General features: G+C 56.1%; 5 protein-coding genes across 5 annotated transcripts; all 5 read right to left on the bottom strand.

Moving 5' to 3' along the window:
- Positions 1-264: 264 nt before the first annotated feature.
- Positions 265-1,500, bottom strand: LDBPK_362470 (hypothetical protein, conserved; the record flags this gene model as incomplete). The annotated part of the gene is made up of 1 exon (XM_003865314.1): positions 265-1,500. The coding sequence occupies one exon, from the start codon at positions 1,498-1,500 to the stop codon at positions 265-267; it is 1,236 nt and encodes a 411-aa protein (XP_003865362.1).
- Positions 1,501-2,026: 526 nt separating this feature from the next.
- On the bottom strand, positions 2,027-3,214 carry LDBPK_362460 (endonuclease V, putative; the record flags this gene model as incomplete). Its single annotated transcript, XM_003865313.1, has 1 exon — positions 2,027-3,214. The coding sequence occupies one exon, from the start codon at positions 3,212-3,214 to the stop codon at positions 2,027-2,029; it is 1,188 nt and encodes a 395-aa protein (XP_003865361.1).
- A 1,910-nt stretch (positions 3,215-5,124) lies between these two features.
- LDBPK_362450 (glucokinase) lies at positions 5,125-6,360 on the bottom strand (the record flags this gene model as incomplete). The annotated part of the gene is made up of 1 exon (XM_003865312.1): positions 5,125-6,360. The coding sequence occupies one exon, from the start codon at positions 6,358-6,360 to the stop codon at positions 5,125-5,127; it is 1,236 nt and encodes a 411-aa protein (XP_003865360.1).
- A 1,213-nt stretch (positions 6,361-7,573) lies between these two features.
- LDBPK_362440 (hypothetical protein, conserved) lies at positions 7,574-8,551 on the bottom strand (the record flags this gene model as incomplete). Its single annotated transcript, XM_003865311.1, has 1 exon — positions 7,574-8,551. The coding sequence occupies one exon, from the start codon at positions 8,549-8,551 to the stop codon at positions 7,574-7,576; it is 978 nt and encodes a 325-aa protein (XP_003865359.1).
- Positions 8,552-9,520: 969 nt separating this feature from the next.
- On the bottom strand, positions 9,521-10,969 carry LDBPK_362430 (hypothetical protein, conserved; the record flags this gene model as incomplete). The annotated part of the gene is made up of 1 exon (XM_003865310.1): positions 9,521-10,969. One exon carries the CDS (start codon positions 10,967-10,969, stop codon positions 9,521-9,523), a length of 1,449 nt encoding a protein of 482 aa, XP_003865358.1.
- Between the last annotated feature and the right edge of the window lie 9,780 nt (positions 10,970-20,749).

The raw sequence follows: 20,749 nt of genomic DNA, 5'->3' as shown, positions 1-20,749 counted from the left end.
ACTTGCACGCGTGTACACTCTTGCTTTGACGGCGCCGGTGCCATCGCCGTTGTCAGACGCGCCCCCATGCTTTTTGGCACCGAAGACGACCGCACCTATACCGTGTGTGTCATTCATGAAAGAAACGGGGAGGGAATAAGAGCAAGGGAGGGAGGCGTGCACGCGCGGCGGACAGAGCAGAGAAGGATAGCCCAAGAGAGGAGAAAGATAAAAGCACCTGTGTGACGAGCACGCAGACAACGAAGAGGAGAAGGGCTACAGCTTCTAGTTCTCTGCCGCCGCCGCCGCTGGCGTGTGCTGTATCCAGCGAAGCAGCCGAATTGCCCAGGGCACAGGGCACGCCATCAGTAACGGGTAGACGACGGCTGTCGCCCACGCCGAAGTGTAGCAGTAGCGCTCCTGTCCTCGACATATGGCATTTACACAGCACGCCGCCGCCTTGTCGAGCTCCGCGTTGCGCTTCTGCAGGTGTTGGGTGTAGGAGTCGCGGTAAGTCGACGTCGACCACCCCCGCGAACCTATGCTGCCACCTCCCTCACTCTCGGGGCTCGCCGCCGATGAGGATGGCGTCGTGGGCGACACTGCCCGCACCGTAGTGGGCATGCCGGGCGAGCTCGACAAGAGAGAGCTCATCACCGTTGGCACACCGTACTGAATCTCGTTCAAACAAAGGAGCGTCGTCCGCACCTCTCGTGCCGGGCGGCGTGTGCGAGACCCTGCCGCTGCCGTCGTCTTTGTCTCTGACGGCGCACCACTGCCACTACTATTCATGTACTCGCACCGCTGCTGGGCGATCCACTCCCGCATCGAGTAGTGCATGCCCACCATGCCCCACTGCGACGCCGCATACTCGGGGTTGTCTGCGGAAAGGGTGTAGTTGGCGGCAGCGGAGACAAGGGTGACCACTTGGGCGTAGTCACCACGCCGCTGCGCCGCTTTGGGTAGCCCACCTGCATTCGAAGACGAGTTCGATGCGGACAACAACAGAGGTAACAGCTGACGCACCACCATGAGCGGGGACAGCAGGTTCGTCTGAACGAGGCGCTCCGCGGAGTCGTCGGCGCGGTCGCAGAGCCGCTTGGACGGGTACGTGTGAGCAGCGTACACGATCATGTCGAGTGGGCCATCCAGCTCCTTGGCCGCACGTTGCACCTGCAGCCGCGAGGATACATCCACGGCCATGACAACAAAGGCACCACTGTGAAACGAGCCAGCAGCGCGGCCACCGCCCGGCAAGCCCGCGATATCGAGGCTTTCAGCTTCCTTTGTGGCCTTGAGGACATCCGCCTGCAACTCTTGCAGTTTTATTTTGCTGTAGTCCCACGCAATAACACGCGCGCCGCGGGCATAGAGCTGCATGCAGAGACGCCGCCCCATCTCACTGCAGGCACCCGTGACAACCACCGTTGCCCCGCTAATCTGGCGAGGGCGGTACATTAAGAAGGAAGCAACCGACCATATCGCCCACAGCGCTCCACAGATAAAGGCGAGGAGTATCATCCTCGATGCGACCGGACAGATGGAGGGGAAGACGTGGCGTATGGGTGAGCGTTCCCTGATGTGCGATGGACCTGCCGCTGCTGCTACTGCTTTTTCTCGCTGTTGCTTATACCACGCCTGCTCCGTATGAGTGCGCCTCCCCGGTGTTGTCGTACACGTGCGTCTGCGTGGGCGTGCGGCAGTTCTGACGGCAACGGCGAAATATCAAAAACGGAAAGAGAGAGCAAGGGTGGTAAGGTACAGAAAACAAAGAGAGAGATGGCTGAGAGGGGAGCTGCCACGTCGGCGCTTAGCTTTCGGTGGCGGAGAAGCTTGATGGACAATGGCGGCCAAGGCTCGAAGGCTCTTCTTCCACCGCGTGCGTGTGTGTGCGTGCAAAAAAGAGTTGGACAAGTGGCGCTGCAGTCCTCGATCCTCACGTGATCAGAAGCTGCGCGGACTTTCTTAGGCTGATGCTGTGCGCCATCATCTGCGGAACGGGGCGTCTGCACCTGTGGGGGGTGGGTGGGTGGGTGGGTGGGCGCGACTAGGTTGGGTGCGAGTTGTTAGTGGCCGCCGACGCGAGCGCGTCGCTGATGTAAGCCCTGGAGCCGAGGTCGGCGGCGCGGATCGGCTCTGGGATGCGGTGACGCAGCATCGTCATTACCAGCGCAGTGGCAACGGCAAAGCCGATGCAGTGGCCTGGAGAGACATAGATGCACTTTTTAACGCTGTTTAGGTGCCTGTGCACGACGTAGCCGTAGAGCTGCGTTGGCGACGACGTGCCAAGCAGGGGCAGAAGACGAGGAAGGGATGGGCTGCTCGATGCTGCCTCGCCTAGCGTCTCCAGCGCTGCCTCCACTGCCTCCCGCGTCAGCCCATCCACTTGAAGCATCTTCTTTGAGCACCCAATCGTCGGTATGTCGAGCGCAACACCGAGGTGCGTTGCCAGCCCGCACCGGCGGGGATGCTGCACCCCGTTTCCATCCACGATAAGCAGCTGCGGCATCGTCTGCGTAGCCAGCAGCTCTACTCGCACAGAGTCGAAGAGATCGCAAACCGGTTGGATCTCGCGAAAGGCAAGAAAGCCGGTCATGTACGGCTCCCGCAGCGTGCACCTGTGCATGTACGTCTTGACCTGCTCCATGGACGGGTAGCGCAAGATAGCGAGGCAGGCGACACCGTCGTCCGAGTCGGGGATGAAAGAGATGTCCACGCCACCAACGAGCGTGAGGGTCGGCAGTGGCTGCGCGACGGCAGCCGCGCTTTGCCGAGCCTCGTCGAAGCGGAGCTGACACCACAGGGCTTCCCAGGGGGAGCTGAAGCTTGATGGGACGCATATCGTCGAGCCGGCGTCGTGCGCTGCACTGTTGCCCGTCGCGCCTGTCTGTGGGCGCGCCAACAAGCTAGCCTCGAAATTCGGCAATGCGAAGCGTTGGTGCACGAAAGCCCCATCCGGCGCTGCACCCTCGTTGCGTGGCGCATGCAACTGCACCGTACTGCTGCTGTGGTTGCTGAGGTGGCGGCAGTAGTAGTACTCTGTGCGCGGTACATCTGCCAGCAGCCCAACGCGGAGCTGCTCCGCTTCCCAAGCCCTCGTCTTCTCTTCACTGGGCTGCGGGGCTGCGGCTGAAGAGGGTGCTTTTGGTGTGTGTGCTTCTGCAGATCGCCCAAGAGCGTCGGCAGCGTCTTTGCTCTCAGGGCGCTGCTGCTGCTGCTGCGGCTTCTCACCCATGTGCGGTGTGCACCGTCCACCAGAGTCAATGAACAGTGCTTTTCAAGTGGTTGCCTAACCGTGTATGGGCGTCGGAAAGGCAAGGAGAGAGGGAGGGGGTCGTGAGTGACGGATCTGCGACGCAGAGAAGCTGGACAAGTGCCGCCACCAAGGCGCAAGCACGGAGACACAGAGACATGCAAAACGTCGTCGGTGTCTCGCCGTGCGTGCTTGTGCCTGTGAGCAGGAATGCGGCAGGAGAAAAAGGAGAGAGATCGTGTATTCCGTTTTCCAAATCGAGCGCTGCACTCAGCATGAAGTGCTTGCCTGGGAGGGACGTGCGCGCAGACGATTCCTGCCACCTCCCTGCCGCTGTGAAACGACCGTCAAACGACAAGCTGTCACGCCAAACGCTGTGGCCATCGGCAAAAAGCACACCAGAGTACCGTGTGAGAAGCGTCTGGCTTGCTCAGGTTCGGCTGCCGCCACTGACGCTGTTCCTTGTCTACTCTTCGCACGCGCGTACATGAAGGCGCTTCAAGTACAGAGATACCCTCATCACGGTGTGCGGCTAAGACTCTTCGCTCTCGCTGTCCTTTCGATATCTGGCCCAAATCGCTTGAGAAGGCGCTGCAATAAGCGCGCAAAGAAAAAAAACTCGTTTCAACGTGTCCGCTCTCTGCCGTACACCAGGAGTCGAATTCCTCTCTATCCACCGGGCTGCCACAGGCCCCCATATCGCGTGCTGCGAAGCAGCGCTAGACACACGCACTCCAGCAACGCGCCGACTCAGTCATCTGAGCACGGCCTGCGCCTCAAACGCTACCCACTCGCCCTCCTTGCATGTCTCGCCTCGCGGCCGCTCCCTGTAAGCCGGTCGCCACCTGGTGCATCTCCAGGAGTGGCGCAGGCTCCCCGCACCAGCTGGCACTGAAAGGCCCGGGTTTGGAATACGCTCGAGTCACGCTGGCACGCTGCCCATCACATGGGCGACACCGACGTATTGAATGTAGCAGCTCGCCCCGACGCAACTTCAATGTACGACCTGACCACCGACATCAGCAGTGATACATCGATCGGAACTTCTCCCCACGTAGGTAGGTGCACGACCCTGTAGCCACCAGATGTATTTCGGCATTTTGACAGGGATGGGGGGCTGCCCAGACTCAGAGTGGGGGGCACTGGACCCTGGTATGCACACACACACTGAGGTGTGTCCACCCCGCCCTTTCAGCAGGGGTATCATCGTTTTACACGAGACAACGAACGAGTCGATTCGAAACACCGAAGCAAAGGCGCTGGTGCTTCTTTTGGACGGGAGCACGGTTACCCGCGCACACTGGCAACGCAGCAAACGGCATAGACGCTCGCTGGTGTTGTGATAGTGACATCAAGGAAGGAATAGGTGATGATGATGCTCCTCGGCAGACGAAGCTGCCGACAGCGCCGTGCGTTTCGCGACTGCGTGCGCGCTAAGATAGGCACACGCGTTTGCATGGATGAGGTGGGGGGGGGGGCGTGTGAGGGAGTGCGTGCAAGCATGCGCGCTGCACGCAACAACGTGCACACAAAACGGTCTTTTGACATCAAGATTGACGCGGTGTTTCTTTTTCTGCTGATGATTGATGCACCGACGCGATGGCGGTAGCCCACCACCGCTGCTATCGGCACCGTCGTCACAACACAGGCGCACCTGCGGGTTCACAAGCTGGCGCCGGCTTCCTCTCACGCTTTTGCACGCGCCCCAACGACACAGAAACGTCGTGACGCACAGGCACCCCTTTCAACAGCGCCTCGGCTTCAGGAGAAGGGGTGCCTCGCAGCGTCGAATCGTTCTTTCTTCCGGACGCTTCGAAAAGCAAGAGCGGGATGATCAGCACGAGTACTCCCCTACGAGTCGTCACTCTTTCTCTTGCGCTCCAGCTAGTGTTTCACAAGTTGGACTTGTTTGGCGCTAACTGATCTGCCGGGTCGGAGAGCTGGCTACCAAATCCAAGGCAGCCCAGCAGGTTGATATTCACACTGCGCACCTGGCGAAGGAACGTGGTGCGACTCAAGAACTTTAACTGACGCTCCATCGTGTGCTCGTTTATGCGAGCCTGCAGCCTCTTCACATTCTCTGGGTTATCGAAGTAAAAGCTGTTGGAAACAATGCTGTCGCCCATCAGCACACATGTCAGCGGCAGGAACTGCATTGTCGTCTCAGCTGTGAGGCCCATGAGGTTCTTGTAGAGACGGTCCATGGCGGCCACGGCGGCCGGGTCGCTGCCAGCCTTGGCGAGCTTGGCTACCTCGGGAGCGGACTTGAGGGGAACGGATGCCTTCTGCCCCTCCTTCTCGTACGCGTAGTTGAACTCCAACCCACTACCGTTTGTCGCAGCCTCCCAGATGGGGGCCACCGTCGAGTCCAGGCCCTTCGCACGCGCCTTGGACGCCATGTAACCGGCAAGTGCCTGCACGTACTTCGAGTCCTCGTTGGCGCACCAAGACATGGACAAACAGCCGCACTCCAGCGCCAGCACGACATAGCTGTCCGAGACACCCACATAGTGGATGAGAGAGGAGCCGACGCCGGTGCCGGGGGCCACGACCATGCAGCGGCCGTGGCCGATGGTGCTGCCGACGGGCTTGCCTTCCGACAGCGCGTCCCACTGCGTGCCCTTCCACATGACCTTGAAGTAGTCGGACAGCATGCCGGCGTTGCTCAGAGCCAGCACGCCATAGGAGCCAGCCTCCAGATCGTTCAGAAGCGCGCTGCGGCCCTTTGGAAACAGCTCCACTGGGTAGTCCGCCAGCCGCGCAGTGCCCTTCAGATTGTTGAAGGGACCGGCGAGCTGTCCGTTGGTGACAGGTCCCGGCACACTCACGGCACCGGACGCGACACGACGCAGGAAGGGGCCAGCGCGGTAGGGCAGGTTCTTCTTCAGGTGCTGCAGCACCTCATCGAAGAACTCGAGTAGCTGGCGGATGTCGCGCTTCGTCACCCTGAAGCGGACATAGATGATGTGCAGGCCGCTTCTATCGTGCTGCGCCGCTTGAGCAAAGCCGACGCGCGCGTTCGTGCCGCCAACATCGCACACAACGTAGATGGGGCCGGTGGACCAGGAGGCGTCGCCCTTGATGGTCGGGGCCAGCTGCTCGAGTTGGATCTCGTCTGTGAGGGACATCGTGAAAATAGACAACACAAGAAAAATGGGAGAGAGAGAGAGTGACGGCTAGACTGTGGTAGCTGCAGAGCCGTATGTATGTGTGCTGCTGCCTCGTTTAGAGCTGTGATTTTGGTGGAACGCCGCGGAAGAGACTATAGGGAGAAAGAGCGGACACGAGGGACGCCTTCGCGTGTGTATGCGTCCTGTATACGCGCGTGCGAGTGGTTTCCTTTTTAGTTTGCAGTGGAGACATAGAGATGACAGAGCGGTGCCAAGCTTTGGCTGCTCCGAAAGCGGTTGAGTGCGCAGAAAAAGGCTCTAGTCGAAACACGATGATGGATAACACGCCACGGGAGGCGGTACGTGCAATCGATACATGCGCGAAATGGACGCGAGGGCACGTGCAACTCAATGCAGCAAAAAAGAAAGCGACAACAGCGAAACAGACGACGAGTACAGCGTGAGGCGGGGTTGAAAGGGGTCATCAAAATGGGTGTGCGGGATGGTGCGCCGAAGTACACCTCCTCGAATGCCTTCCCTCACCCATGCGGAGATGAGCAGGATACATCAACAGGGAAAAAATGAGCAGCTCTCATAGCAAAGAAAGAGAGCTAGCTGCTGCATCCATTTTCGGTTTTGAAACACCCTTCTCGAAGGCGGTTGCAGCAGCAAGCACGCTACTGTCCGTTGGGCATATTACGTTAGAGACTACCACCGGGTGCTCAAATAGCGACGCTTCGTCACGAAGTTCGTTCCTCGCCGGCTTTTTTTTCTCTTGCTCACCTTGAAGTTAGCTATGTAGGCGACCCACGCACAGAGAAGGGCTAGGGAAGCCAAGACTGGCCTCGGGTTCACCGCCGCCCCCTCAACCTCGCGAACATTAAAGTACTCGCACGCGAGCCGGCGTTGGCACGGGCGGCATTCAACGCGTGCCAACATGACCACTTGAAACCCAAACACAACAACGACGCCCTTGCTTCTTGGGCGGCCGAAATAAGATGATGAAACGACGTCATCGGCGCCTCGGTCACAGACATGCATGACCACTCTTCGTCCTGCACTCTCTCAACAGCAAACACGCGAAACGAAAAAAAAAGGGGCCAATCCATCATGACGACCTCGCCGTCCACACAAACGCATACATATACATGCAAACAGACATACATACCCTAGCTGTTGGCAAGCAACCAACCCAGTCCCCTGCCGCCACTACCGCCACTCCCCACCGTCGTTACACCTTTTTGATGCCCAGCGTGGGGTTCGAGAAGCCCATCCTCTTTGTCGAGGTGGAGGAGTACAAGTTGTGGAACTTCTTCTTCATGCCTTTGGTCGACATCAATCCAGGCACGGTGGGGTTCTTGATGGACCGCTCCACATCGGCCCTGTAGGACGGAGCATTGCGATGCATCTCGATCGAGAGGTTGTCTACCGCATAGAGCTGACTCTGCTGCTTGTGCTCGCTGGTCACGCCGCCACCGCCAGAGCTGGCCGTGGCGCGGCGGCTCTGGTGCAGCTCCTCTAGCCCTTTGAAGTACTGCCGAATCCGGTCCGTTTGCACCCAGTTGTACGCAAAGTGCTCCATGGTGTGCTTGGTGGAGTAGGTGGTTGGATCGTAGTTCTCCTGGTACGCCTTGGGGCGGAAGCGCTGTGAGCGGAACCAGAAGGGATTGCCAAAACGAGGGTAGAGGCCGATGCGGATGGCCTGCGCCTTGGCGACGCGCAGCTTCACAACGGCCTCGGGGTTGAGGGGCATGATATCCTGTGGGTACATGTGGCCGGTGCGTGTCAGGAACCGGGAGATGGTCGCTGGGTTTTTGTAGTTCAACTTCATATAAACCTCCGGCGCCGGTCTCTGAAAGCCTTGCGGATCCTTGTCCTCAATGTCAAACGGCTGCGCGTTGCGGAACTGCTGGATGGCAACGTCACCGACTGTGTCACCCATGCGCCACCGTGTTAGGTTTGTGAAGAGTTGCTCATCGGGGAAGCGATGGTAGTGCAACTGCACTTGCTGGCCAAACAGCCACCCCTCACGCCCGCGCTTGCGGCCGCGGTACGCCGGCTTTTCCTGCGGCGTCGTGTGAAACGGCTGCGCGTCGTCCTTGGTAAGCAGACTGATGTACTCGTTCCACGGCTGGCGGCACACGGCAAACTGCGACATGGCTGTCGCGTACATCGGCGCGTTGCGCGCCGCAGCAGGAATGCGGTTCATATTACTCGAGATCCGAAACAAAGGGTAAAAGAAAGGAAAAGAGGGGGAGGGGAGGCGGTGACAGGCGCACCTCTTGCTGTCACACGTGGGCGCGTGCCCGTGTGCTGTGCATGCGTGTGATTGTATGCTCCTGGTGCACTACGCGGCAGCGAGTGGGAGCAGAGAGCGGCCCCGGAAACCTCTGACGAGTCGCACGCACCACGCAGCACCTTGCTTCTTCCATGTAGCGTGGGTGTGTGGACAACAGCGACAAAGGAAGCGTAGAGGAGGAAAGGTGTATAGGGTTAGGGTGAAGCGTGAAGAGAGACAGAGCGCTCGACTCGACAATCTAAAAGGCGGAGAGGTGCCCCAAACACCGTCAGACTGCTGGCGTCGGCTTGTGGGGCGAGGGAGAAGTGCGTGCGTCGCATGTGTCCTTCTCTATCACCGTCTTTGTAGCAAGCACACTGCGGTGAGCGCCCACGGTAGCTTCGCCACCCCGCTCTCGTTTCTTCGACTTTCTTTTCCTTGTGTGCTCACCGCTGCGTCTGAGACTTTGGGAATGAGCGGAGTTCGCTGCACGGATGACCATCCCTGAAGGCAGAGAAAACACGTTCACTGCAGCACTAGCAGAGGGACAACTTACAGCCTTGCACAAGCACTGATGTTGTAAGCGGTCTCGCACGGCCGCCCCTCGCTTCTGTTCACTGCCAGCAGAGGCAACTCGGGGCGATGGCAAATGAAGTGGGAGTCGGAGACAATGAAGGCAAACAACGCATACACACACAAGCGGCAAGCCTCAGATGTGCGCGCTGCAGACACCAAAGAAAGGCGCCATGCAGCATCACTCAATTTGCAGCTGGAAATCGAAAGAAGCAGGTGACGCTGGTGTTGGTGGACAAGGCACCACTTATTGCATACAGGTACGGGCACGCATACCTCCTCCCTTACTTCACCCACCCGCATGACCGGAAAGGAATCACTCCCCCTCTAGCTCCTAGGACTCTCTCCTTCTTTTGCCATCCGCGAAGCTGTGGTCGCTGCCCCCTCCTTCTCCCCCGCCTGCGGTGTTGTGCCGCAGCTAGCCTCAGCGGCTCCTTCATCTCGCGTCGCCGACGCTGCCGCCGCTGCTTCTTCGAAGGCAGCGGCCAAAGCTTTATCGGGTGAAGGACCAGATTCCACACGCAACTTTCCTGGATCGCCACCGCCGCTGCAGCCTTTGCCGATGATCACCGCGTCAGTTCCGCCTGCGGCTGTCTCACCATTGCACCGCTCGTCTTCTGTGGCGTCGCTTGTCGCTGCCGCTAGCGCAGCATCATCCACGAAGCAATGCGATTCTACTCCTTCTTCCGTCACTTGCAGATAGCGCTGCCGCTGTCGAGGAGTCGCGGGCGCCAACGAGCTTGCCAGCCTCTCCATTACCCGCTCTTGCCTATGCTGGCTTTCAAGCAGAGCGGCAAACGCCGCGTTGGTACGTTGCTGAGCGGCCGCTGCCTCCTGCTGGCCCAGCCAGCACAGTAGAGGGTCATTCTCTTCAAAGTACGGCAGACTCGTGTTGTAGGTCCGCAGCAGCCTAGAGGAGTAGCCAAGTAGCCAGAGCGCCACCCCCAACATGGTCCCTCCGACCATGCCCCACAGGTACATCAGCTTCACCTGCTGTGTCACTCGACGCAGCCACGCGAGCTTGCTGAACAAGCTGGAATTTAGTCCAGAAACAACACTAATGAAAGAAGTTGCGTACTGCTCCACAGGGGTGGCAGGCGCTCGCAGTGAGCCCGGCTGCGGGCTGTTGGAGGGCCACAACCAATGCGACGCCACCCACGCCTGTGCCTGCCGTAGTGGGGCGGTCCAATGTTGGAGCAGGCGCAACAGCACTACGTCCACCCATACATGCATTGTAAGCAGGCAGAGAATGAGCAGGCACGCCACCGACACGCAAGCGCTGACAGTCAACAGCAGCGTGGCGTTGATGCCGCGCTGAGCAGCGTCGGGATGAATAAACGCCTCTACCGCCTGTGCATTTCCGATGCTCGTTGACAGATGCACGTCAGGGTGCACCGCAATTTGGCGAGCACGCAGGCGCGGTAGGGTGGTCGCGCGCACCAGCCGCATCAGCAACCACCAGGTAAGGAGGAGGACGAGAAGCCGCAGCAGCACCCACGCGGCCAGCTCGACTGAAGCAGAGGGAAAAAGTGATGTGCTTATGTCACCGGCAACAGCTGTATGACGCCATACAGATTCTGCCAGCCGCTCATAGGCGCGTTCGCGGTGGCGGGTGAGGACCTCCACCGCAATTGCGTGTCGGCCGACTTCGTCTCGGCATGTCAGGCGCTCTCGCGCATGCTTGAGCCACTGCGCCAGCGTTGTAAGAAAAACGAGGACAGACTCATAGGACGGCGGTAGTGACGCTGTCGCATTAGCGGGCGCGCCCTCTTCCATTCGTCATGAACTCGATGATCTGATTCCGTCAGATAAAATGCGCTTGCTAGGCGTTCCTGGCCGTGCAACTGTGTGTGCGTGTAAGTAATGCGATCCGGTAGGTATGCCTGCCTTTTCGTTTGATTTACGTGTGTGCGTGTATGAGTGTGCACATGTGAGCTGGACGACGCCGGCGCTGCCTGCACGCAAAAGCGCCGCGACGCATGAGCCCACACGCAGGCGAGGAGGAGGAGGAGGAGGGTGCAGCCCTGGCCGCTGTTGGAGAGGAGCACAAACGACGAGTCCAAGGAGAAGATGCGTTGCACACGCGTAAGTAGAGAAGCAGCCACAGAAGACAGCTTATCCCTCTCACAGGGGGAGGGGGCTGTGAGGAATGGAGAAGCAGCGGAGGGGAGAAAGCCGAAGCACTCCAGTACACGCAGAGACAAACGAAGTTGCCTTGAGTGGATGCCAGAGAGCACGTGGCCTTGATAGAAAGACAGCGGGAAAGAGGAGGAGGCAGGATTGTATCTGACGAAGTCAGATTCGTTGCTACTACGTCACTGTTTCTTGCCCTGGCGAAAGGGAGAGAGGTACACCAGCGGCAAAAGCGGCGAGAGGTGGGGGGGGGTAAAGGAGGTGAAAGCTGGGTGGGGGGTTATAGAGGGAGAGGAGGGAAAAGAAGAAGAGCCCCGGCTTGGTGGTGGTGATAAGTTTCTCGCCTGTATAGAGACAGGAGATCGTGCGTGACGGCCAGAAAACACGCGACAGAGGACGAGCTTGAGAGTCGCTAACGACACAGAAAACCGAGTAAATCAAAAAAAAAACGAAAAGGCTGAAGGGAGGGAGAGAGGAGTGTATGAGGGCGCGAGAGCGACACACTCACGAAAAAACGACAAGTCCTCCGTTCAATCCATTGCTCTTATTCGTTTCTGTTATTAGCCTGCTTTTCTGTTTCCGTTCATGATGTGTTTGGTAAGGATCGAAACCTACTCCTCACGCGAGAGAACATCCGAGTGCACTCGTGAAGGGAGGACGTGTATCAGGGTATTTGTATCTCCACATACACTCGCGTGCGGCTGCGTTGCTCAGCGTACATCGACTTGCCGAACGCGATGGTTTCGCTTCTGCTTTTGGTGTGCAGTGTGTCATCATCAAGGGGAAAAGGATAGCAAGAAATATATATATATATATATATCGAAGCGGGAGGGGGGAGGAGGATGTGAAAGGGATGGAGGTGGGGGAGGGGTATAGAGAAGACGACAGAAGCAGGGGTGGGGGTGGGCCGAAACAGAACTTCGACACACCCGCGAAACAAGCAACGTCGAAAAGAACAGCACCTATGGGGGCGAGGCAAAGAGGGGTTTATGGATATAGGAGGGGAGGGAGGAGGTATTAGTCATCGTATTACCCACCCAGCGAAGCACACGAGCACGAGAGAAAAACGACGCCCGTTGTCCTTGTGAAAGAACAGAAACGACTGAGAGAGTGTCCGCTTCAAAAAGAGAGCAGGCACAAACCAAATTATGGCAAGAGGGTACGGGGGGAGGGGAAGGGGAAGCACAGAAGCAACGAAAGAAAAATGTGGGAATAAAAACGCGGTGGCATGGAAGTCGCACCCCAGCTGCAGGAGGCGTGTATGGGACTACTCCCTTTTCTTCGCTAGCCTGAGGCAGGGAAGACAAATGAGAGAGCGACATCGAGGCCATCAAACGAGTCGGCACATTCGTCTCCGTGGACTCGACTTCTGGGGGAGGTGTGTGTGTGTGTGTGTGATCGAGCCGCTTACACCGAGGGCCACACCGGTAGGAATCGAGCGCGTCTTTTATATAAGGGCATCGATGCACTTAGATTCTCTAAGTACGGACGAGAGTGCGGAGTCACCCGTCCTTCCAGCTTCCTGCCTCACTGGGGTGCCGAATGCGCAGTGCTGGAGGGGGGGGGGGTGGACTTATTCTGCAAACAGGGACAGTGACAATAGCGAGAGAGAAGGGACCATGAGGTCGCTGGGGGCCCTTTTCTCGAAGAAAATACAATCTAGAAGTAGCACTGACAGGTGAAACAAAGATCTGGCTTCCACTTGAGAAGGAAAAAGAAGCTTGATCGTCCACCCCTCCCCCCGATTTCGATGAACCGATGCCCCGAGAACAGCGTGAAAGGATAGATGAAAAAGCACAAGGAAAGACACTACAAAAGAAAAGAAGGCAGCCCTTTCCGCAGGGACTGATGAGCGCACTGGCTGGCGTAGAAGGGACTGGAGGCCAGGAAGAGAGAGAGAGCAAGCGAGCGAGCGAGTCAGTCGTCAGCATTAACTCTGCAAGGCATGTCTTCATTGGCCTTTGTATGCATGCGAGACCGGGGCGCTGCTTTTCCTCACACTCGACACCCGATCCACACCCCAGTGCTCACAGACATGCGCATACACATGCAGCGGTGCACTGAAGCAGCAAATCCTGTTTGAAATCGCTTCGTGTGCGCGAGGAACCGAAGAGAACCCATTCTCTTCATGTTACCACCTTATGCTATAGGGGAAGGCAAAAGGAAGGGGCTCCTACGGCCACGCCTCGTCAGAAGAAGCTCTTGGGTCTCTCGTGCGCACGCACCTCGCCAACAACGGTCTTGTGCAAAACGTTGTTTAGGTGACTTAACACTCCCCCTCCTCCCCCTCACCGGTGGCCCAGAGAGCAGATACACGAAAACACAAGAGATTGACAATGACCATTTTACCGCGTATCGGCGGTGGAACTGGAAGGGACACAGAAATATATATGCAGGGGGTATACAGTGGGATGAGAGCTGCTGATGCCGGCTGGGATGGCGCAGAGCGGATCAACAAAGGCAGGGTGGGGTGGGGGTGGGGGGCATCAAAAGAAAATATGGAGTGCAGAGGCAGCGGCGTCGTCGGTTTTCTTGGACGTCGCCCACCACACCTTCTCACTCGTACCACCCCCTTTCCCCGCGCATACACCGACACACATCGCTGAGATCCACGCATGCACCCACATATACTTTTCTCTGTACCTGCTAAAACAAAAAAAGATCTCTATTCTTTCCTTTCGCCGTGTTGACTTCATATCGTTTTTTTTTTAAGAGGGGCGATGATGCACACCTCCTCGGCATGTCGGTGTGGGTTCTTCCAGGCCCACCAGCTGTACTCGCCCCGTTCGACTCACCGTGAACGCAAGTACACATTTGACAGAAGCCAGAGGGAGTGAGAACATCAGCTGATGCTTATATCACTTCAGCATCCCCATGCTGCCAACACAGAGCGTCTTCAACACGAGTAACACGGAGGAATGGCTGCAGGAAGGGGGGGGCGTGCGGGGGTAGAAAAGGAGAGAGCAAACGCAAAGAGAAGGGATCACTGGTAGATGAATATATATATACACACAGACACACGTGTTCACTTACTCAGACTCAGTTGAGCACCACCTCGCACATCGAGGCGATGCACACACGCACTCAAACCCGTTTATTCACAAACAGCGGAGGCTCAGGTGAGAGCGATCCCGGCTTGAATTAGAAAAGAGAATAAGAACAACAGAGAGAGAAGGGAGGAAGTAAAGAAAAAAAAACGACACACACACACAAGCAGGGGAGAAAAGCACCGCATATGCACACCTGCTGCACCGGATACCATGGCGGCAACCCTTCAGCAACAAAAAAGCGAACAGAAACATGTGTGGTTCACTGAGTTGCGATCAGGACGACGACGCGAAAAAAAAAGCATGCAGCACACGACTTTCACGCACGTACACACACACGCGCGCACATGTGCACGTGTTTGGTATGCCGAAAGGGGCGTGGCTAAGAGAACAAGAATAAGCTGGAGAGATCAAGACAGCGAGGCACACGGGCAGCCGAGAGCGTTCTGTTTTTCTTTGCAAAGCGATGCGCTGCTGCTCGTGATTGCCTGACGACCAACCTCTCTTGGCTCCTGGTAGGGGTGGTGCAGCCGCACGAGCACTCCGTTCACCTGCTTTCCACGTGCACATAGAGGAATACACGCATACGCGAGTTCAGAAGGCATCGCACGCGAGCCAAGAAAAGGAAAGCGAGAGGATGAGGTTTTCAAAGAAAAAGCAGGTAACCCACTTACCCTTTTCCGAGCAACAAAATAAAAATGCCAGCTTCGGCTCTGCAGAGAGGGAGGGGAAGAGAGAGAAAGGACGCGCACACACAACACAAGAAGAGAGGGAAATAGCACCAAAAAGAAGAGTTCGTTCAGTCTTCAACGAGAACGAAAACCACAGAAAGAGAGGGAGAGTAAAACGGGTGAATTCAAGCGGCTGAACGGCTGCGCGCGCGCGGGGGGAGGGAGGGAGGGAGGGGGTAGGAAGGACAGGGCGTAGGCCGGTGCCGACACAAAGAAGTGGTGCAATGCCGGAGATGGGAAGGCTAGGGTCCAGCAAGAGGAGGTGGCTAGCAGGTTAGAGAGGAGGGGGAGGGGAGAAAAGAAGCCATACGCTGCTCCACCTTGTCCACTCTGCCTTACGACAAAATAGGACGAAAAAGTTACGTGTATGAATAGTAGTCGGCCAGCGCATCTTCTTTTGACGTGTGCCCATGTTTCTGCACGCGCTTCCGTCGGTGCGCGCATTGAAAAGCATGACGAGGGTCGCCGTTAAACGGAGCATCTCTTTGGCTGTGCGCTTCTTCCATGGGTGCGACGCCCCCTCCCCGAAAAAAAGGGGGGGGGGATGCGAACACCGAAGTAATGTCCCCGTGTGCGTATCTTTGCGCAAATATGAATACCGAAAGCAAGCACAGCAATCGAATTTAGAAAAGAAAACAGAGGAAGGCTCCAGGGCGGCATCAGCAGCCACACATAAAGGAGCACAGAGGGGGAGAGGGGGAGATCGGGCAGGGCGGGGGAGGACGAGGATGGACGAGATATAAAAAAGCACTGGAACAGGAAAGACGTTACAATCAGGCGTACATATATATATATATTGAAAGAAGGTATCGCGAAAGAAAAAGAAACACGTAGTTGCACTCATTCCCGGCTGAACACACGCGAACGCTCACACAAAGGGAGGGAGGGGGGGGGGAGAACGCGTACATGCACATACACACGCACAGAGGTACAACCCCAGAACAAGAAAAGGGGGAGGGCGAGGCGAAGGAAGAGAAGACGCAAAGAGGGATTGACAGAATCCAACGCACTTGAACAGCACACAAAGGCAGACACATGCGGCTACCTGAAGTGAAACGGACGGGGGAGGGGAGGGGCATGGATCAGGTGAGAAGAGGCCCAGAAGAAAGAAGCACAAAGCAAAAACTGAGAAGCACAGAAATCGAACCAAGTCAAATACAGGAATCGAGAGAGAGAACACGGAAAGTAGAGAAGGCGTGAGCGGCATACTAATGGGTGGGAGGTGGTGTGGGGGAACCCCCCAAAAAAAACAGCTGAAGAGGACACAAGCCCTTGATGGGTGTGCGCGTGTATACGCAATGAGTCGTACGAAAAGGAGCGCTAACACAAATAGAGACAGGATAGTTCAACAAGGTTCAAGTCAACTTGGAGAGCGGAAGGAAAACAAAAAGGAAGGAGGAAAACACAACGAAAAACGGAGAAGATGCGGCGAGAGAAGCGCTACGAGACGCGCGTGTAGGAAAGCGCCCGTGCCTGCCAACGCACACGCACACGCACTGGCTCCGTTTGTACACACGCTAGTATCGGTGGGGGAGGGGGGCCTTGATTGTTGTCTTGTTTCCTCCGTGCTTTAGTAGCATGATTCCTTTTTATTTTTTTTTTTATGTGGTGTGGCGGAAGCTGAAATGAAGGGGTACAAAACCGAGGGAGAGGGCGAGGTAGGGGGAACGCTTGTCCCTTTAGCTCAACGGGGACGAGAGCAAACCCACATGCATGACCTTAGGAAAGAAGCCTTCGTCAGCAGACACATGCTAGTGATAAGAAGTTGGGGGACGAGAAGAGGAGAGCTCTGGAAGAAGGCGAAAACTGCCAAAGTGGAGGTGCGATGATGGCTCACTTACATTAACAAAAAGAGAGAACATAACTGAAAAGGGTCTGGCTTGGGTACCAGCTTGTCTCGCACTTCCCGTGCAGACCAACTTGCGGAGCAGGGGAGGCGGGCGGTGGTGGATGCTTCTTTGGGTTTTCAAACTTGCCTGCTTCGCTCGTTTCTCCTTGTTTTGACGGTGTGCATTGGACGTCTGTATGACCCACTACGAAGAAAAGCGACGAAACAAACGAAAAGGAGGACGGGGAAAGTTAGACACAAAGGCACGGGGGCATTTTAAATTTTATGCGCCGGTGGGTACGTATGCCAAGCGCGCCTGCTTGTGAGCGCGTGCATACAGCACACGCTGTGGGTTCCAGCACACGAGAAAACGAAAACTCCACCTGAAGAGAACGTGCCTCATGGCAAAAGAAGGGAGAGGGGCAGAGAGCGTGTCAATGAGCCTGGGGAACGGGTAAGGGCGCCATAGAGGGAAGAAATGAGGGCGGGGGTCGCACAAGACAGCCCACGTGTGCGTCTGCAGGTATGCATGTGCGCATAGGATGCACACAAGACACATATATACACGCGCACTTCGCACCCAAAGTAGAAAGGAGAGGGGAGGGAGACGAAAGAAAAAAAAAGAGGATGGAAAACAGTACAGCAAGCGGAAAACAAAAGACGAAGCGCTTGGCCATAATGGTAAGCGCGAGAGGAACGCGAAGATGGAATGTGTGACACGTGTGCGTGTGTGGAAAGGGGGAGACTACCTTGGTAGATCGGGTAAAGGTTGGATAGGAGTGCGCAGAGACCGGAGACACCGCAAAAGAAAAAAAAAACGGCAACCGCAACGGACGCACAGCAAGGGGGACGGGGGCACAACAAAATCTGCACCTCACTTTCGCTTCGAGGCTGATCGCTTATCAAAACAAACAAGCAAAACCTGACAGGAGAAGTAGATGACCACGCAGAGTGCAGGGTGTGACAGAGGAGGAAATAAGGGGAAGGGGAGAGGACAGCGAAGACCAACGAAACGGGAGAAAAGAGGAGAAGAGGGGGTGGGGTGGGGCAGAGAGGACGTTCTCGGCAAATGGGGGTGATGATGCGCGCCTTTCTGCCGCTCTTCTTTCTGTTTCTTTCGTACGTGATGCTTCCTTGCGCCGGTGTGTGTGTCTCTGTGTATGCACACTTCAGTCTATGCGAAACAAAGAAAAAGAGAGGATGAGGGGAGGGGGTATGTAGTTTTGACTCTAGCCACATCACAGAGAGAGAATCGGCCGTTGATGATTCCCATCATTCTGCATGTATACCACCTATATATATATATATATACATATCTTCTCGACGCCTTCCACGTGTTCTTTGGTGCAAGTGGAAGAACAGAAAAAAAAAAGGAAGAGGGGGAGGGACCGATCCGCAAAACAACATCACCACGAATAAAACGGTTACGAAAACATCACACCGAACAGAAAAGGGAGAAGAAGTGGCTGGAGAAGACGCACAAATACAAACATACACGCGCACACACATAGGCACAGACACGGATGAATGCAAAGTACGCAGCCGATTCTTGCAGATGGATCCAGATTTCTGCGTCCCGCACTGCCCCACTTCATTCTCTTTCCGCCCAGCCTCTTCCCCTCTATCACATTTGCGTCCCCTTCACCATATCAAAATGGACTCCCTCTTGGGCACCACGTTGCTTCCACGCTCTTGCGGAAGATCGTACACACTTGGGCAGCGGCGTTTTCGTTCGCTGCTGTACCTGTGTTGTTTGTCGGCTGCGGTGCTCTTCGTGGCTGGAGATGAGGGAGGGAGGGTGATGGAGGGCGAGCGAGGGTAGCGACGCGTCTTGCGCAGCGTGTACGCGTGAGTTTGGCGGTACAGCATCATTGCGAAGGAAAGCAAAAACAAAACTCAGAGGGAAGAATGAAAAAAAAAAAAACGAATAGATCAGATAGAGGGACGCTTCGACAAGAGAAAGAGAGGGACGGCGAGAAGCAAGTGAGAGAGCCATACAGAGAGAAAAAGAAGACGAAGACGGCATCAAGTAATAATTAACTAAACGCCGTTGCCAGTTTTTCGTCTTTTTTTTGTTTCTGAATGAGGCGCCTCTGCGGTGCTTCACCGCGTGTGTTTGTCGGGCGCGTGTGGCGTGTATCAGCGCCGGCGAAGGCGGACAGGTGCAGGGGGAGGAGGGGGAGGACGGCCAACGAGCAAGAGTGTCAAAGCGACTGCATTCGCCGCCCCTCCCTTCATCCCACGACGCCTTTCCATCGGGCTTCTGCGTTGTGCGCCTCCTGTCCACTCGCGTCCCAGTTGCACCGACATGTCTTCTCCGTGTGTGTGTGTGTGTGTGAAAGGGGCGCGGAGGGAGACTTCCGATCCGATTCCTTGTCGGCAAACGAAGGAATGCACACCTGACCACATCACAGCATCCATCGCACGCCGGGGAGGGGGAGGAGGGACAACAGCGAGCGAGAGAGAGAAACGAAAAAAAAAGAGAGACGAGTCCGAAAGAGACTTCGGCGGGCATGCACTCAAGCGAGCGAAATATAAAATGCGATTGAAAGGGCGTGAGCAGGAAAACGAGCTATCACCAGCAACGGGGCATAAAAATATACAACAAAACGGGCAAACCACAAAAAAGGGAGAAATGCTGACCAAGAGAAGAGAAAGCGAGAAGAAGAAATCATGCAAGGCCCGAAGATCGGACAGGGGTGCAAGGAACGAAAAGAGGTGCCATCAAGAGAGCGCCTAAACACACACATACACATACATAAATGCACTGAAAAGAGAAAGAACGACGAATTACGTAGCTCCTTCTACCTGAAGGAGAGGGATAGAGGAAAAGGGAAAAAATCACTCAAGCTACACGTGGGAGGAGAAGAGGGGTACATCTGTATTGTTGGTGCCTCAGCATGCATATAGGAATGAAATAGTTCCAGTACTTCAAAAACCTATATACACACATGAAAAGGCACATGCGACACATTCAGAACCCTCCTGCATGCATCGAGCAAAACACACAGACACACAAACACATACAAGAAAGCACCAGTACTGGAAAGGAGGGAGAGAAAGGGACAGACAAACACAAAACGAAGTCGAGGGTGAGATACACACTGACTAACGGAGATAAGAGAGGGGAGCTAAGACGGTATACGTTTTCCAAGCGTATACGAAAGAAATAAGGAGCATAGAGAATGAAGGAAGACGGAGATGACAGCTCCACACCTGCCACGCGTCACTAAAAAGGCCGCCAAGAAAATGAACAGCGTAAAAGAAGAAAAGCATCAAGCAAAGGGATAGGGGTGGGGGTAGGAGAGGGTGAAGGGACACCGATTCAGGCGATAACCGCCCGCTTCCTCTCGTGCATCATCTTTCTCTTTGTTTTTGCTCTCCAACGGGGTGCCAAGTCACTATTCAAGTCGTCTTCTGCGCATATCCTTCCCGCGTCGCACGCTGAAAATTTTATTCCTCCCCTCCTCCTCTCTTCGCCACTCTCGCACGCAACCTGTTGCTCTCATCAAGAGAGGGAGAGCGAGAAACAGAGCGACCTAGGAAGCACACCGGCGTCAGTAAAGGTAAGACCGCCGGTACTTCGTTTCTTCTTTTGGTAGATTAACACGTTTTCGGCTGCGCACAACGTGACACACGTCGGTGACAAGTCGCATAAGCAATCCACCGGCTGCGCACACGTCCGGTGAATCAGCCGAGATCTCTTTTTGTTTACTTTCGCTTGCTGGTGTGCAACCTGGTGAAAGGGCAGGGGATGAGGCAGGGCAACTCGCTACGGTAAGCGCCCATACCTTGTCAGCGTCATCGACACAATAAG

The sequence above is a fragment of the Leishmania donovani genome, chromosome 36 (assembly GCF_000227135.1).
Source record: "Leishmania donovani BPK282A1 complete genome, chromosome 36".
Taxonomy (NCBI): domain Eukaryota; phylum Euglenozoa; class Kinetoplastea; order Trypanosomatida; family Trypanosomatidae; genus Leishmania; species Leishmania donovani.
The sequence above is the reverse complement of the archived record's forward strand: the minus strand, read 5'-3'. Positions and strand labels throughout refer to the sequence as shown.